Below are 18,768 nucleotides of genomic sequence, written 5' to 3'. Positions count from 1 at the left end.
GGTCATAATGTGGCCCTCACAAGCAGGTTTTATCCTGTGTATGGAAAGGAGGAAGCATTGGATCCTGGAGAAGGTCTTGGAGCCATGGGCAGCAAGGCACTGGTGCTGCTGGCAGCCAGCTAAGCTGCCCTTCTGGGACATAACGTAAAATGATGTAACTGAGTGAAAAATTGGCAGTGAGCTGGTTTTCTCTCCCTGCTTAAGTCACTGAGCTGCTGTCGTGGTGAGGGATGCTCATGAGTCCAGAGTTCTGAGTTGGTGTGTAGGAAGGCTTCTTGGTCTGAGAGGACTGTGGATCTTTGGTCCTTGCCTTCTCGTACTTTGGAAACTGAAATCAGGGTGGTCTTCTGGTGCTCCAGTGGTGAGTCCCAGTCTTGTGGCGGGGCGGTCTACTTTGGAGAGAGAGGGTAAGATGACCTTTAGCAGCACACTTTCAGAGCTGGAAAGGGGCACCTAGAGACCGTGTAGTTAAGTTTACAGATGAGAAAACTGTAGCCCAGAGAGGAGAAGGGAGGTTCCCAAAACCACCTATCTACTGGTTCTTTGACTGTGCTAGCCAGCTAGCATTTCCTACTTGGAATTTCTGAGATGGTAAGTGTAGCCAGATCGGGTTCTTTACAGATTTTTAATCTGCACCCAGAATTTCTGAGTATCCTTTGGTGGTGGTCTTATCCTCCTCCTGGTTCAACTCCTAGAAGTTCTGTGATTTGGAAGAGGTAGTGAACATTGGTCTCTTTCTCCCAGCATTTGGTGACCAGCATGATCTGTGGTGGTACAGTGGTTTGAGTAAAAACGGGGTGTCATGCGTCCCAGTCTCGGCTCCACATTAGTCAGCTAGCTGAGAAGTCTCAAGCTGCAGTTTTCTAGAGATTGGACTGGGTTTACCTAAAGCATGGTATGAGTGTTCCGGTTTCGGGTAGTAGGAGGATAAAATATTTTCCTTCACTATATTTATATATTTTTTATCACGTATGGTAAGTAATACTGGTTTTCTATTTTCAGCAGTGCAGTAAGCCTCCTCTTTAAAAATATTGAGACTAAAAAGTTGATAGATTTAAATAAAATAAGGTACATGGAAGGGGGAATGCTAAGATTGCAGTGTGGAAAACACTGGACCAGATGACCTTTCTGGTCATTCCTAGCTAGCTTCCTAACCTTTCAGAGTTACAGGGTTTTCTTTATATTTTGACATATACAAGTCCCAATCTTTCTGGCCTGAGCAGATTCATCTGCCAATATATAGAGGCTATCCAAAGTTAGGGGACAGCCTGGGAATGTTCAATTTGATTGAGCGTGTATTTATCACCTGGGGTGGTTATCCTGGGAGAATGTAAGGACATTGAGACCCAGTTCCTTGAAGAGTCATCTGGAGGCTGTTCTGTATTGGTACAGTTTGTGTATTTGTGTGGTAAATTCTGGGCCATGTTCACTGGAAGTTTCTGAGTCATTGCTGCCTCAGTAGTGCCCCATGATTATCATCCTCTGCAGCTCCTGGGAAGTCTACTCAGGGGTTCAGTCATAATCTGAATGTCTGGAGCTGAGAGAAGATGGGAGAATTGGCCTGGAGGCCAGGGGAGTGAGCTGCAGAAATGGGCAGTTAAGGACTTGCTGTCTTTTAGGATTTTCCTGGGGAGGATCTTCACTCAAGAGTTTATTGACAGCCAAGGATGGCAAGCAAGGGGCCGTCGGCCTCTGCATCCCCTGAGAACTCCAGTGCAGGAGGACCCAGCGGCAGCAGCAATGGTACTGGCGAAAGCGGAGGGCAGGACAGTACCTTCGAGTGCAACATTTGCCTGGATACAGCCAAGGATGCTGTCATCAGCCTGTGTGGCCACCTCTTCTGGTCAGTACCCTTGCCATCGCTCCAGAGGACACACTGCTAGGTTTGGAAAACTTGTAGCCCTGAGCAGCTTTGGAGAAGGTTTCCCACACACTCTGAGTCCTGATACACTCAGGACGAGAGGCAGGTGACCTAGCTCTGCTGCTGATAAGCTGAGTGACCTTGGGGAAATCATGTCCCCATCCTGGGCTCTGTATTCCTATCTCTAAAGTAATAACACTCATCATTTAGTGAGTAGTTACTACTTAATACTTGCTACTTGCTGTGCTAGCCAAGAGGCAGTATAGTACAGTGGTTCTGAGCAAGGACTGTGGAGCCAGGCTGCCTTACGTTAAATGACTTGAAATATGTGAAAGGCTTAGAAGAACACATGGCACATGGTAAAGATTATGTTAGCTATGATCGTAATAATTGTTACCGTATTTTACATAGTTTATCAAAATGAAGTGGCAGAGTCAGTGTCCATTTCAGCCTTGATGGTTACAGAAGCTTCTCTTGGCTCTGAGAATCTGAGATCTTATTTTTTTCTTTTGGTTTTGAGCTGGACCTGGAAGGGTGAATTGGAGTAATATAAGGGTGAGAATGCCAGGTAAGGCAAAAGAGTGTGGCTCTCCAAGGCAGCACATTTTTAGGGACAGGTGTATACACTGTTGGATTCATCTGAGACCCTGAGGCTACTCTATACCTCAGATAGCACCCTGGATAGATGCTATGGACTGAAGAGTGTTAGAATGGTTAAGGGAGGGTTTGGCCAGATTATTGAACCCAGATTTGATTGAGTAGACGTAGAGCTATTGGATATTTTTGAGCAGGTAAGTGGTGTGAAGAAAGGATCATTTAAGCGATATTTAAGGGAGTTTAAGTTGGCAACAATGAAAATGATAAATTAATTGGTGAGTGGATAGAGTGAGGCAGAGATTTTTTTTAAAAATCCTCACCCAAGAATATGTTTCCATTGATTTCCAGATAGAGTGAGAAGGAGGGAGGGAGAGAGAGAGAGAGAAAGAGAGGGACACATTGATTGGTTGCCTCCCGTGCGACCCGGACAAGGGCTGTGGATCAAACCGCAACCGCCCTTGACCGGAATCGAACCTGAGACTCTTTGGTCCACGGGCTGAGACTAACCACTGAGCCAAACCAGCCAATGCAGAGAGATTTTTGTTTTAGAGGCTCTTGCCCTAATTATTAAGTTTTATGCAGAAACTGTTGTCATCAGTTTTCTCCTAGAATTTGGAGATACTCCACTTTTATGATTGATGTATCATAAAACCAAAACTTAAAATGAGTGACAAAATTAAGAATTAAGTCAGGGTATCAAAGGAAAGAACACAGACTAAAATGGAACAGATTCTTCTAATCGAAGTGGTTTGTCTCTGGGAAAATCTGTTTTAGCCTCTCTTCACCTCAGTTTTCTTACCTGTAAAATGGAGATAATCCTCAAAGATTAATGTGACCATCCAGTGACGTTAACAAATACAAAGCTATTCAGCTGCCCGGCCGCTGTGGCTCAGTGGTTGATCATCAACCCATGCACAAAGAGGTCACCAGTTTGATTCCCGGTCAGGGCACATGCCCAGGTTTTGGGCCCGATCCCCCAGTTGGGGGCATGCAGGAGGCAGCCAGTCGATGTTCTTTCTCATCATCGTTTCTCTCTCTCTCCCCTCCTCCCTTCCGCTTTTCTAAAATCAATAAAGAAAAAGTAAAAATAAAAACAAAACAAAGCTATTCAGACACAGACTATTACATAGTTGCTTTATAAATAGTAGTAATCATCACAATTATTATAATCTTAATTTTCCACTGAGGGAAATTGCCATTGAAGATCTGCCATGATTTAGGGTGCTCAGGCTCAGTTTAGAGCGGTGTTGCAAGGTTAATGTTGGAGTCAGATATCAGGTGTCCATTTTTTACAGGGAGATTGTGTATCTGGATTGTGAGGCTAAATTGTGGTTCAGGAATTGGGAAAGTAATTATCCTCTGAGTCTTAATTTTACTCACAGAGGAGACATGTTATTTGAGGGACAGAAACCACGTCCACATTTTCCACTATCCTGGCATGTAGAAGGTGTGCAGTTGATATTTTTTACTTGAATGAATGAATCAAGAAAGAAAAGTTAAAAATCTGGAGTTAGAATGACTTTTCCTTCAATTCTGTAAGTGTCATTTTTTGCACCCAGTGCTGGGCAATAGAAGAGACAGTAAACTGGGAGTCAGGAAATTAATTTTTTAGTCCTGGTGCTATAGACAAGTCATTTAATATTTCTGAGCTTGGTTTCCTGAAGAGATTGGGCAGCCTATGTGGTGTATCTCACTAAGCTGAAAGGCAGCAGCCCTGTCCTTCACTTAAAAATGTTGTTGTGCTGTCATTTTTTTATAAAGTTTTTTTTTTTTTTTAATCCTCTTATTTATCTTCAGATAGAGTGGGAGGGAGGGAGGGAGGGAGGGAGAGAGAAACATCAATTTGAGAGAGAGACATCAACTGGCCGCCTCCCACATGACCCCAACCAGGGCCTTGGATGAACCATAACCGAGGTACGTGCCCTTGACTGGAATCGAACCTGAGACTCATTGGTCTGTGGGCCGACACTCTAACCACTGAGCCCAACCAGCCAGGGCTTAAAAATGTTTTTAACAGTAGACCTGAACTTGGAAGCTACTTACTGCCAGCCAAGCTCTCAAGGCTGAGGACAGCCTGAAGATTTCATTAAACTGGATCTAGATCTACAGATTCCTTTTGAGTCCAAGGAGGCTATGAATCCACTGAAATCTAGTCCAATATATTACGTTTGTGCATGCGTATATGAATGAGAGCGTGAGAATTGTCCCTATGAATTTTTCTACACAAGATCCTTAGCTTTTTTGTTTTTTAATCCTCACCCAGGGATTTTTTTAGATTGAGAGAAAAAGGGAAAGAGAGAGATAAGCATCCATGTAAGAGAGAAACATTGATCGGTTACCTCCTGTACTCTCTGACCAGGGATTGAACCCGCAACCTAGGTATGTGCCCTTACTGGGAATTAAACCCGCAACCATTCAGTGTACAGTACAACACCCCAACCCACTGAACCAAACCAGCCAGAGCTGGGGGTCCTTATCTTTTATTGGATTCCTTTAGAGGTCAAAATCCCTAAGTTTGACTTGTAGAGAGGTTAGGTCTGGGATGGTCTGGCACCTGGGGGTCTTCACAGTAGTGGGATCCCAGGAGTGGAGATTGGCATCTTGCCTCCATTGCTTCATTTTTTCTGTGTTTTTGGCCCAGTCTTTTCTAATTTCCTGCACCAGTGATTCCCTGCTTAGTGAGGTGGCAATGTTCCATACTTCCATCCAATTTTCCCATTATTCAAATTTTTCTGCTCCTGCCTTGATGTGTCTGCTAATGAAAGTATTATATTTTCCTTTCCCCCTTTCTCTTTTCTCCTTGATGACTGGTTGCCCTGGGGACTCTTGACAGTTGGCCGTGTTTACATCAGGTAAGATGCATTTCATTTTACTTTGTCTTTCATCAGCTATGGTTGCACAAGACGCCTAGTCCCAAGAGACTACTGTCAGAAACTGCAATCTCCCCTGTTTGTGGGCTCATTTGCTTGCTTCCCCCGAACCCCCATTATATACCTGCCCACTGACAGGCACTTGAAATAAGGGGTCAGTGTGGTACCCAGGATAGTCCTGATTCTGCTACCAGTGGCCTTTGTGACCTCTAGGTCTCAGTTCCTCATTTGATAATTGGGTTGGATTTGATAGCATGGTAGTTATTTATTTTGAGATTGTGCCTCTAGAAAGTACTTCCTATCATATCAACAATTCCCCCTACCCTTAAAGATCTGAAAAAAGGAAGGGTGAAACATTTTTGGTCTCAACAGAGCTTTTGTGAGAGGAAGAAACTCTGTTTTCCCCGCTTTAGATTATTATGAAAACCAGTTAGTGAGTATGAGACAGAGCAGGGCCTGGCATTCACAACTGGTCTGAGTAAGCACTTCAAACTGGCTGTCTCCATGGTTGTTGTCAGTAGAGCCCCACCTAGTAAGTGGTTTACAAATGGGGAGTGGGGTGGAGGAGAGAAGTTCCGGACCCCCAGAGCTTCAGAGTCTGGGTGGGAGAAAGTAGAGGAAACTTAATTCTGCTAAGTTCAGGGTTGTGCATTCTGATCCCAGTGGAATCTGGTGAAACATGTCTGCTATAAGCTTATAAAGAACACAATATACATAAGTTTGGGGCTTTTGACAGTAAGAGAAAGGAAATAAGATATAAAATCCTTAAACATTGCCTATTCTTTGGCCCTGAACTCCTAGATTCACATTTATATAATAAACTTTATATCATTGTATCTAAAATGTAATTTCTATTCTAAGATAAATGTTGAGTGTATAAATATATATATATTTATATATATTAAATAATGTCTACAAAAACAACAACACTATAGGTAACATGATTTTATCATTTTTATTTTGTTCTTAAGAAAGTTAAGCCCTGGCCAGTTTGGCTCAGCGGTTAGAGCGTCGGCCTGCGGTCCAGAGAGACCCGGGTTCGGTTCCCGCTAAGGGCACGTACTTTGGTTGCAGTTTGTCCCTGGCCCTGGTTGGTTGTGCGGGTGGCAGCCACTCGATGTGTCCCTTCACAACGATGTTTCTCTCTCTCTCTCCCTTCCTCTCTCTCCCTCCCACTCTATCTGTACAAAAAAATGGAAAAATATCCTCGGTGAGGATAAAAAAAAAAAAAAAGAAAGTTAAATAGCCCTGGCCACTTTGGGTTAGCTGTTAGAGCATCGGCTCTTGGACCAAGGGGACACGGGTTCAATTCCCAGTCAAGGGCATGTGCCTGGGTTGCAGGTTCAATCCCTGGCCCCAGTTGGAGTAGGGCGGGAGGCAAACAATCGATGTTTCTCTCCCCCTTCTCCCTCTAAAAAGCAATGGAAAAATTTCCTCAGGTGAGGATTAACAGCAACTCAAATAATTATAAAAAAAAGAAAATTAAATAAACACAGTGTTTTTAATATAACCAGTGCAAGGGCCTGGGAAACCCAAAACAGGATTCTGGTGTTCTTCATATTGAAAAAAATAATTGAATGTGAAAATGCATAAAAAACACTAAGTAAATTTAGATAATGAGCAAAATCTATCCTTTAGCACATCGTAAATCACCAGAAAATGATCATCTTATATCCAGATGCTGATGTGTGGAATACAAAGTTTTTGAGGAAATACTGTAAAAACAAGAAATCATAGAAAGAAATATCTGACTGCCAGGGGTAATACAGTTGATCTGTTGGTGAAGGTGGATATTTAAAATTCATTATACCTACCTGCAGCCTAAACTGAGGCTGTGTCTGTCAGATGCCCTGACATAGCTCCGACTTACAGTTCCTTCCTGCCATATTGCTGGGAACCCCTAGAGAGAAAGAAGCTTGAAGAAGCTTGTTTAAGTATGATGGTATTTAAAGGCATTTTATTTTTATTTATTTGTTTATTTATTTTTTATCCTTACCCGAGGACATTTTTCCATTTTTTGTTCAGGTAGAGTAGGAGGGGGAGAGAGGAACAGAGAGAGAGAGAAACATCGACATGAAGGGACACATCGAGTGGCTGCCACCCGCACGACTGACCAGAGCCGGGGACAAACTGCAACCGAGGTACATGCCCTTAGCGGGAACCGAACCCGGGTCTCTCCAGACCGCAGCCCGACGCTCTAACCGCTGAGCCAAACCGGCCAGGGCTAAAGGCATTTTAAAATTTTTTATTCCTCACCTGAGGATATTTTTCTATTTATCATCAGACAGAGTGAGAGGGAGGGAGAGAGAGAGAGAGACAGAGAGAAACATCAATGTGATAGAGCCACATTGACTGGTTGCCTCCTGCACGACCCCACCAGGGCCAGGGACGAACCACAACCGAGGCACATGCCCTTGACTGGAATTGAACCTGGGACTCATTGATCCGCAGGCCAACGCTCTAACCGCTGAACCAAACTGGCCAGGGCTAAAGGCTTTTTTAAAATTTCATCACTAGTAAATATTTATTGAGTGACAGGAAGTGGAGTCAGAGTCAGGTTCCTTGAGGTGTTCCATGCTGGTGCTGGTGTTTCCAATTTGAGGCCTCTTGGTTCACGTTGTTTTCCTGCTGGCTGTGACTGACCACTCTGGTGGGCTTGCACCATTTATGCATTCTTCTCTCCTGCTTGCAGTGGTTGGAGACCAGACCTAACAGACAGGTGTGTCCAGTTTGCAAAGCTGGGATCAGCCGAGACAAGGTCATCCCGCTCTATGGCAGGGGCAGCACTGGGCAGCAGGACCCCAGGTGAGGCCTTGGAGCATCTGTCAAACCCGTTCTTCCCCTTTGGACATGAATTTACTCCCATTCAGCACCGTCTCACTCCTCTCTTTACTTAGTGCTTGCAGTCCCTCAGTTCTGAGGCAGCTGGGAGGGGAAGGGAGCCAGGTTACCACTTGCTGAGCAATAATACAGCGTCTGTTAGGGGCAGGCAATGTGCTTAGTGTACAAGATATTATAATTGCAAGTGTGCAAAGTGCTGTAAAGGAGCAGCCTGGGAAGTAAGGTGCCCAGCAGGAATTTGCAAGGAGATGGGTTGCTATAGCAGTGATATATAAAATATGGTGAGAGAGGAAGGGACAGGGTCTAGAAGGCTTGTGGAGTTGAAATTTCTGCAAAAGAAGATGTAGGTAGGTCTGGCATTCTCTAGACACAAGTACTGAGAGTCCTTTGGAATACAAAGTTTTTGAGGAAATACTGTAAAAATTTGAGAAATCACAGACACACACACACCCTGCCGCACCCCCTGAGCTCCCCAGCAGTGTCTCTTTCCTTCTCCCACGCACTCCAGCATACTCAGTGCCCGGACACATTAGATTTCTCTTAAAAGTTCTTACCCTCTCACATTCATGAGCTTTTTTTTTTTTTTTTTTTTTTTTTTTATCCTCACCCGAGGACAGTTTTCCAATTTTTGTTCAGGTAGAGTGGAAGGGAGAGAGAGGAACAGAGAGAGAGAGAGAGAAACATCGACGTGAAAGGAACACATCGAGTGGCTGCCACCCGCACAACCGACCAGGGCCGGGGACAAACTGCAACCGAGGTACATGCCCTTAGCGGGAACTGAACCCGGGTCTCTCAGGACCGCAGGCCGACGCTCTAACCGCTGAGCCAAACCGGCCAGGGCATGAGCTTTTGTATTTGTTTTCCCTTTGCCTCTTCTGCCCTCCCCAATTCTGCTCAACCCCTCCTCCTCTTCAAACTTCTGTCCTTTTTTAATGAGCAGCCCTAAAGTTATCTCCTCCTTGAAATGGCCCTCGTTTCCCACATTAGTTGCTCTCACCCATGCTCCCACCCCATTTAGTTCATACCTCTATTAAAGAAGTCCCTTCCCATACTGTACTGTGATTGGTTGTAGCCCCCTTTAAACCATGAACACCTCAAGAGTAGGGTCTGTCATCAGTCTTAATATTTATTGGTAACAACCTGCCTTGTGTTTGATGGGTAACAGGTCCTTATTCCAGTATTTGTGGGACAAGTGATGGAAGAGATTAGGATCCAGAGGCAAAAAGAATAGTGTAGAGTAGTAGTAGGTGGTAAAGCTGAAGTTAATAGTTGCAGATCAGAGAGACCATGAATCTCTTCTGACAGGCCACCCTCTGTTTGTTTGGATTTGGGATTTTTTATTTCCATGAACCCTATATCACCACAGGTCCAGGAAGAAGTGTCTGGCTGGCATTCTTAACCAATCTGGGTCATGCTGTCTATGAAAGGAGTAGGCTCAGTGCAATCTGATGAGCATCTTATAAACAAGCTGATTTTCTCCTTGGTTTTCCATAAGTAGGGAATAGTTGCAAGTAGAACAAAGAGAGAGAGTTAGTGTTTGGGTTATTTTGGCATCGGTTCATGTGCTGGGCAGGAAAAGGGGCGTGGCCCTGGTGATGAACTCCCACTTCACTTGGGAGCAGCTCAAAGCATTATGTAATAGACCTATTTACACCTTTCTATTTCAGAGAGAAGACCCCTCCCCGTCCTCAAGGTCAGAGGCCAGAGCCGGAAAACAGAGGGGTGAGGAAAATTCTAGGAGAAGCTTCTAGAAATGAGCACATGGCTTTAGAAGTTTCTCTCTTGGCCCTGTACTTTTTCCTCCTTGATTATAAAAGCAAAGGAAAATTTGTAAAATACAGAAAGCAAAAGAGAAAAAAATCACTTATAATCACACCATCCAGAGATGACCATTAGAAACATTTTGGTCTGTTTTCTTTTTCTATAATTATGTATACACACACAAATTTTATAGATCTTTTTATGTCAGTGTGTCTTATTTATAGATATGAGTTTATACATACACATATATATTTTAATATTTGGTTCCTGTTTTGTAATCTCTTTTTTTTTTATCCTCACCCGAGGACATTTTTCTATTTTTTGTTCAGATAGAGTGGGAGGGAGAGAGAGAAAGATTGACGTGAAAGGGACACATCGAGTGGCTGCCACCTGCACAACCCAACCAGGGCCAGGGACAAACTGCAACTGAGGTACATGCCCTTCACGGGAACTGAACCCGGGTCTCTCTGGACCACAGGCTGACGCTCTAACCGCTGAGCAAAACCGGCCAGGGCTGTAATAGTCTTTTAAAATTTCACTCATTTTAAAATAAGTACCTTTGGTGTGCTGAATATCATTCTAGGCATTGATGATATATCAGTGAACATAGCAAAGATCTTGCCTTTATGGAGTTTCTCAGAGAGGGGGAGATTTTTAATGATATATCTTGAGATTTTACATGTCATTAATATTTTATGTGGTTGTTTAGTGTTCCAATGTATGGACTTTACATAATTATTTAATCCATTGTTGAACATTTAGCTGTTTCCTTTTTTTTTTCACCCTAATTTAAAAATATTATGATGAGCTGATAGGTAGATTTTTTAGCAGGTTCATGACTATTTTACTAGGGTAAATTCTTAGAAATAGAATTACTCATTCAAAAATTTTGCATATTTAATCAGGCATTAGTCTTAATTTTTTTTTTTTTTGAAACCTGTTCTTTTGGTGGTGGTGTTTTTTTTTATTTGTTTTTGTTACAGATGTTTCTCAAAAATTTTTATTTTTAAATTTTTTTTCTTTATTGATTTGAGAGAGAGAGGAAGGGAGAGGGAGAAAGATAGAAACATTGATGAGAGAGAACATCGATTGGCCACCTCCAGCATACTCCCCGCTAAGGATTTGGCCTACAACCTGGGCATGTGCCCTGACTAGGAATCAAACGAGCGACCTCTTGGTGCATGGATTGACACTCAGTCACTGAGCCACACCGGCCAGTCATATTAAAAAAAATTTTAAAGGCCTGGCTGGTGTGGCTCAGTGGATTGTGTCGTCTCATGGACTGAGGTCCCAGTTCAATTCCTGGTCAGGGCACATGCCCCAGTTGTGGACTTGATTCCCAGTAGGGGGCATGAGGAGGCAGCCGGTCAATGTTTCTCTCTCTCTCTCTAAAAAATAAATAAATAAATAAATAAATAAATAAATAAAATAAAGCAAAATATTTAACTTATACTCCCAGAATCCCACAAGTATATTTTCATTTCCCCAGTTTTTAAAAAATATGTTTTTAGCCCTGGCCAGTTTGGCTCAGCAGTTAGAGCGTCGATCTGTGGACCAGAGAAACCCGATTTCAGTTCCCACTAAGGGCATGTACCTCGGTTGCAGTTTGACCTCAGCCCCAGTTGGGGTCGTGTGGATGGCAACCAGTTGGTGTTTCTCTCTCTCTCCCTCCTTTATTCCCTCCCGCTCTATCTGAAGATAAATGCAAAAATGTCTTTGGACGAGGATAAAACATATGTATATATGTTTTTATTGATTTTTTTTAGAGAGAAAAGAAGGGAGAGAGAGAGAGAAACATCAGTGTGAGAGAGAAAATCAATTGACTGCATCCTGCATGCCCCCTACTGGGGATTGAGCCCTGAACCTGGGCATGTGCCCTGATGGGGAATCAAACTAAGACCTCAGTCAATGGGGTGATGCTCAATCCACTGAACCACACTGACTGGGCTCCCTACCTTTTTTTTTTATCTGTGTGTTTTGTGTATGTGTGTGTGTGTATTTTATGTAGTTGTCACCATTCTGTTTGCTGCTTTAAATTTTAATTTTGACAGTATTTTCCATGATACTCTGTAGTATCTGTCCTCTTTACTATTTTTAAAAGGTACTATTTATTTATCGAATATTGATGCATTATAATTTAGGTTTTCACATTGAAGGACCTTTTAGTTCTTCCAGATTTTGCTGTTGTAAATAATGATATAATGACCATCTTGGCACATTTTTTTCCCTATTTGAATTATGACATTTCCTTAGCATTCTTAGGGGTAGGATTTTTGAGTCAAGGATCTTGATAGAAATTGAGGGTCTCTTCTCCAAATTACCCTCAATAGTAACAGCAACGAACACTTGTTGAATGATTATTATATGCAAAGAATTATATGTAAAGGGTTTTGTATGCATGGTCTCATTTAAGCTTTACATCAACCCATTTAACAGAAGAACAAACTGAGGCCCAGTATGTGAGGTGACTTGTCCAGGGCCTCACAGTTAGGGCTGAAATTCAGATCTGCCTGCTATTGAAGTCCCTACTCTTATTACCAGGCAACGCTACTTTAACTTTGCCAGGCTCTGGTTCTCAATGGAGTATTAGCTTCTAACCCAGGAATCAGAGTCCCTGGCCTTGATGACCATAGTGTAAACCTCTATCATTTACAAGTACCTGCAGCCACCAGTGATGCTTTTTGCTTACTCTGCCCTAGGAACATAAACCCATGTTAGGACGTGTGGAACTGTAAGATGTTAGAAGGGAGGGCAGGGGCCTGGTAGGGGGCTCACTTGGTTGGAGTGTCATTCCATATACCAAAAGGTGATGGGTTTGATTCCTGGTTAGGGCACATACCTAGGTTGGAGGTTTAATCCCCAGTTGGGGCATGTGTGGGAAGCAACCAATCGATGTTTATCACATCGATGTTTTTGTCTGTCTCTCTCCCTTCCTCTCTCTCAGATCTGTTTAAAAATATATATCCTCCCCCTGGCCAGTTTGGCTCAGCAGTTAGAGCGTCGGCCTGCAGTCCAGAGAGACCCGGGTTCGGTTCCCGTTAAGGGCACGTACCTTGGTTGTGGTTTGTCCCCAACCCTTGTTGGGTCGTGCGGGTGGCAACCACTCAATGTGTCCCTTTCACGTCGATGTTTCTCTCTCTCTCTCTCCTCCCACTCTATCTGAACAAAAAATGGGAAAATGTCCTGAGTGAGGATAAAAAAAAAAAAATGCGGCCAGAGGTCAAACCTGGGGATTGCACTGAAGGAAGTGGTGGTTCCTGATGAAACGTTTACACCTTTCTGGGTAAGGTAGCCTTGGTCCCAGGAGCCCTCAGATTCTCAACCATACTGGGTCTAAGTAAGAGGCATTTCTGCACTGAGATGGAAACTGGTTATTTTCCTTCAGTGTAGGTTTACCCTCTTATTAAATTGACTGTTAAGCTTTATAGGTAGTGCTGCCTAGCAAAAAGTTTGTAACTGGATATGCCAGGTTGCTCAGTATGGGATAGGGAGCAGTCACTTTGGTGACTTGTGAAAGTCTCATGAATGAAAGTTCTTTCTGGAGAGTAGTTGGCCCAATCATTGTTTTTTTAATTATTATTATTTTAAATCATTTGTTCTAAAGGTCTACCCAGGGATGCATGGGAAGAGAGAAATTTTTTGTACAATGTACATAATAATTAAGAGCAATTAATAAGGTTTCGGATCATAGTGACTTAGTTTTAGATCTATACTCTTCATTACTACCTTGGTCAAGTTATTTCAGCTCTCCGAACCTCAGTTTTATGGGTGATGCTCTTGTAAGACTTAAATGTAATTTATGTATCCTAGTGCTTAACATGGTGCCTGGTTCAGAGTTAGCACTTAGAAAATGGGAGTTACTTGTTCACAATATTGAGATTCCTATAGGATCTTTTCATGTGAAAGATGATGCAGTGTGGAACATGTATGGGGGAAAAAAGCTTAGGATGACCACCATATTTGCTGACAGGGGCTATTAGAGGGAAGGGTCTGTGAAATGGAAGACGAATAAGGAGACCCCCCTGACTTTCTGTCAGTTATTCCATGTGAATTTCTTATAATAAGCATATATTACTTTTATAATTAAAAAAATAAAGGATTTTAAATATTTGAAATTCTCTAACAATATTAATAGAAAATTTTAAGGGAGAATACTTATCTTGTTCATATATCTACATATTGTCATGTAATGGTCCTTTGAGAGCATACATTAAAATTTTTATCATGACCTCCATTGTTGGCAAATAGGTTCTACTTTTTGGTATTACCAATAATGTGTAGCATGTACCTTGTTATTGGGCATAAGGATTATCACCAATTTTGCTGTTACAAAGCATGTGGAAAATTTTACTGACTAGCATGGGACTCTGGGAAAGAATCTGGAGCTCTAAAAATCCTGACTTGCTTCAGCAGAGTGTTTTACTTTGGGTCAGAACCAGTTCTTTGTGGCATTCATATCTCCTTAGCTAGAACTCCATGTAGGCTAGAAGGGCAGAGGGCTCACCAGGATTCCTCTGCCTTGGAATCTAGATGGGAGGAAAAGATGTCCCCTCTTAGAAACAGGCAATGGAGGGTAGGGAGGTGAGGTGGGTGCCATATGTAAGGTGATGTATTTAACAGTTGCTGGAGAAACCTGTTTGTTCTACTTCTTAATTGCATTTCTTCTGTACAGGGATTTCAAGGATTTGGATTTGGAGATGGTGGCTTCCAGATGTCTTTTGGAATTGGGGCATTTCCCTTTGGAATATTTGCCACAGCATTTAACATAAATGACGGGCGACCTCCTCCAGGTAAGACCCTATTCCCTTGGTAATCCTACTTGAAGTCTTCTTAGAATCTGGCAGTATATAAGTTATAGATACTTGTTACTACATGGATAATCAGCCTTTTCAAAATGTGCTAAACTCTTCAAATTACTGGTAGTCATACTAATGGTTAATGCATACTTAGCAAGTATTGGGCATGTTCAGAGTGCTTTCTATTACAAACTCAGGATCCTCATGATAAGCCTATGGGACAGATGTGCATTTAGCTTCATTTTACAAATGAAAAAAATATGCATGTTTCCCAGAACATACCCCATGTCCATAAAATGAAAAGGTATAAACCATACCCAGCTGAGGAAAAGCCCAGTCCTGCACACATATACCCCCCTCACTTTCACTTTTGGGGTCCAGAAAGGACAGGGTGACCCATAAGGAGTCAGGGCCTATCTATTCTCTGGTATCTCTGTCCAGCTTTCCTCAGGACACACATGGGGCTGGTCCCAAACCCCAGCCCTTTGGGAACTGTGCCTAGGTCTGCCACCTGCTGTTGCTTTTCTCCCTCCAGTCAGCTTGAGAATGCCAGCTGCATTTGGAATAGAGCAGGGCGGCGAGGTAGGTGCGCTGTACTCTGTCACAGTCTGACACCCAGGCCAGGATCTTAACCATGGAGCCTGCAGGGCTGCCAAGGTCAGGTGAGCTTTGCTTGCAATCTTTGAAGTCTCATGTGTGCTAGGCATGTAGAGACCAGTGCATAGTTCTGGCTAGGAGCTTATGCTCTAGGGACAGTGACCCACTCCTGGGCCATCCATGTTGTCCCCTGCCCCCACCCTGGTGTTTGGAACATAGCGGGCAAGCAGTAAGTCTTTGTTGACTGCTTGCCTGCATGAATCCATCAGAGTATCTAACTGGAGAATAGTACACCACCACGAGATCTTGGGATTGCCCTTCCTTATCTTATCTATCTCAATGGTTTCTCCTCTGTTGATATGTTTTCTTTGAGGAAAGACACCCCAAAAGGCAGGGCCCCATGAAGGCAGTAAGAACCTGCCTGGTAGCTTCCTTCCTTCCAACCTGATACAAAGCTTACCTTGGATTCCTCAGTAAAACAGGCTGTCTCTGGATCTCTATCCTCCTACCACAATCAGACAATCAGACATTTTCTCTCTCTCTCTCTCTCTCTTTTTTTTTGGTACATACCTCTAGCGGGAACCGAATCCAGGACTCTTTGGTCCACAGGCCAACGCTCCAACCACTGAGCCATACCGGCCAGGGCAGACATTTTTTCTCTTATCATGTTTGATATAGCTTGCCCATAGGGGATATAGATGCTCTGAACTCTCCTTCCCCCATAGTCAGGATAGGGAGATCTACATAGCAGCTTTTCTCAAAGCAGAGAGGAGAGACCCAAGTTCCCAGCCCACTTCTGCCCCTAGTTTGCTGTGTGATGAGGACAACAGGTCATTTTACCTGTCTGGGCCCTAGCTCTCTCCTCTGGAAAAGGAAGACACTCCATGTGGGGCTCTCTGAGATCCCTCTGAGTTCAACAGTGCCAGAATCTAGAGACTCCACAACTTGGGAGACAGTGCTTCGGTTTCTTCTGTAATACATCATCTGTATGTTGTATTGTGTGTTCACAACCAACTTCGGTTTCTTCTTACAGAAAACGGCAATAGTGTCCACCAAGCAATAATCTGTGTGCAAAACATTTAGCACACAGAAGATGCTTAACAAACAGTAGCTTTTCTTTTATTATTTCCTCTAAGAGTTCTAAGACTTATTTTCACTTATAGTCCAAACCCTCTTACAATCAATTGGAACCCTTGTCCTTGTTATATTATTCCACATATTTTCATAATTCCAATTTTGTTTTGCCTGACATTATTTAGGGTTTGAAAATCTTTTTAGTGCCCTGGCCAGTTTGGCTCAGCGGTTAGAGAGTCGGCCTGCGGTCCGGAGAGACCCGGGTTCGGTTCCCACTAAGGGCATGTACCTCAGTTGCAGTTTGTCTCCAGCCCTGGTTGGTTGTGCGGGTGGCAGCCACTCCATGTGTCCCTTTCACATTGAAGTTTCTCTCTCTCTTCCTCTCTCTCCCTCCCACTCTACCTGAACAAAAAAATGGAAAAATATCCTCAGGTGAGGATAAAAAAAGAAAAAAAAGAAAATCTTTTTAGTGTGCAGGATTATGTTATAAAGAGACGAAGGTTGATACTTCTGTCCCTAATATTCAGTGTGCACAGCTGCAGCGTGCTGACATCCTCTCTTCTCCTTTGTGTCTCTCTAGCTGTACCCGGAACGCCCCAGTATGTAGATGAGCAGTTCCTGTCACGCCTCTTCCTGTTTGTGGCCCTGGTGATCATGTTCTGGCTCCTAATTGCCTAATACTGGGCTCCTGGACTACATCCATGGCAGGGCCTCTGGACTGGTAACACACCACCCCCACTCTTGATGTTTGGCTTCCTTGATAATCCTGACCCCTGGAATCAGTGGGGTCAGTAACACATCAAGGAATCTTGCTTCTCCATCAGAGCTTTAGGACTCAGGACCAGTTGTCAAGAACCCTGGAGTATGGCCACTGCCATAAACATTCTGCTTTAACCTCAGGCCTTGGCATTGAGTCATCTCTCATGGGTTATAACATGAAATTTTATTCTGGCCAGCTCAGCAGCTCCTGACTCTGCACAGGGGAGATGCAGAAAAGAGAAACTGTCAGTACAATTTCACCTAAGTTTAATCTTATAAGAACAAAGAAATGAAGCAAATGTTACTTATGGAAACTTTCATTTATTTCAATACCCCTTGATTTGTGGCCTCTGAAGTCAGTGGGGCTCCTCATACAGAGAGGTTCCCCTTCCAGATCCCAATGCTGCTTTGTCCTATTTCTTCTTCCTCCTCCTCTTCCTCCTCCTCCTCAGCAGAGATGCAAGAAATTACTGTCTTATAAAGATCATAATTGCAGCCCCTAAAGCTGGAGTCACATCATGAATTCACTGGAGACCCAAAGACATTTTATTGGCTCTGGGCTTTACTCTGTATCTTTGGCCCCAGAGAGTGGCTCGAATGACCTTGTTTTTTGGCATAGATTATCCTGGGAGACCTATGGCTTCACTCACAGATATCTCATCACCTTTCCTCAAAAAACTACACACGAGCTGCCTCTCTGCCAGAGGGTACACAGCCTAGACTACTGCTGAAGCTAGGACTGACTGCTGTGCATTAGGAAAGATCTGCAGTTGGGACTCCATTGGGATTCAGAGTTCTGATGCAGGAACAACTGCACAAGCAGCCCTGTCCCCAAGGCTACAGAAGCTCCACGTGCATCTTCTCCCAGACCTGCCCAAAGGAAACGGGCTTTGTTAAAGTCGGCCCAGCTGCATGTTGAAGACCACTTTCAGAAGCCAGATTGTCCTCAATGAAGAAAGAGGCAGGAAAGGGGGAAGACCCTACATTTTGGTATGGCTCCTTGAATATGTGCTAAAACCAAGGAAGCATGTAACTCCAGAGTGGGCAACTCTGGTGATGTGTTCAAGTCAGGCAGTGGGCCTGGACCTCCACATGGTGATATGATGTGGTCTTTCTGTGAAAATCTTGCTTCCCAAGCCCTTGATTTGTTTTTCAACTTCACAGACTCTTTCCAAATCTGATTGAGGGAGTGTGGGGCCAGGCAAGAGGACAGTTCACTTGGTGGAATGGTTCTTGCTCTGCCTGTCTGGCTACTTCCTAGAAATCCAGTCTATTCCAGGAGGCCCCAAGGTGAGGAGATGGTCTTCTTCTAGGGCTTCTGTCATATCACTAGTCCACAATACTCCTGGCTTACCTCCAGCAATAGCCAACAAATGGTAGAAAGCCCTACCAAGTCTTTTTTTTTTTTCCAGACATGGCTCCACATAGAATGTGGAAACCAAGACCTTATCCAAGATGGGGAAGCCCTCCTCCCCTCCCCAACCCTTCCCCTTGTAACCTATCATTGCCAGAGTTCAGTGTTAAAAGACAAAATATAAGTATTGAGTAAGTGGTTCATTTGCTGAATCCATTTGGTAAGAATAAGCCACCAGCTTTACAGTGTGCCTCATGG

General features: G+C 43.5%; 1 protein-coding gene across 1 annotated transcript in view; it reads left to right on the top strand.

Annotated features, from left to right (window-relative positions):
* Window positions 1-18,564, top strand: part of RNF185 (ring finger protein 185) — a 37,702-nt gene extending 19,138 nt beyond the window's left edge. Inside the window, exons 2-7 of the mRNA XM_036277031.1 lie at window positions 1,620-1,843; window positions 5,292-5,310; window positions 8,021-8,133; window positions 9,837-9,891; window positions 14,603-14,720; window positions 16,978-18,564. Of these exons, the coding sequence (XP_036132924.1) occupies window positions 1,668-1,843; window positions 5,292-5,310; window positions 8,021-8,133; window positions 9,837-9,891; window positions 14,603-14,720; window positions 16,978-17,075 (579 nt within the window). The 5' untranslated portion in view covers window positions 1,620-1,667 and the 3' untranslated portion in view covers window positions 17,076-18,564. The remainder of the gene's footprint in view (window positions 1-1,619; window positions 1,844-5,291; window positions 5,311-8,020; window positions 8,134-9,836; window positions 9,892-14,602; window positions 14,721-16,977) is intronic.
* The last annotated feature ends 204 nt before the right edge of the window (window positions 18,565-18,768 follow it).

The sequence above is a fragment of the Molossus molossus genome, unplaced genomic scaffold (assembly GCF_014108415.1).
Source record: "Molossus molossus isolate mMolMol1 unplaced genomic scaffold, mMolMol1.p scaffold_m16_p_22, whole genome shotgun sequence".
Lineage (NCBI taxonomy): Eukaryota > Metazoa > Chordata > Mammalia > Chiroptera > Molossidae > Molossus > Molossus molossus.
The sequence above is the reverse complement of the archived record's forward strand: the minus strand, read 5'-3'. Positions and strand labels throughout refer to the sequence as shown.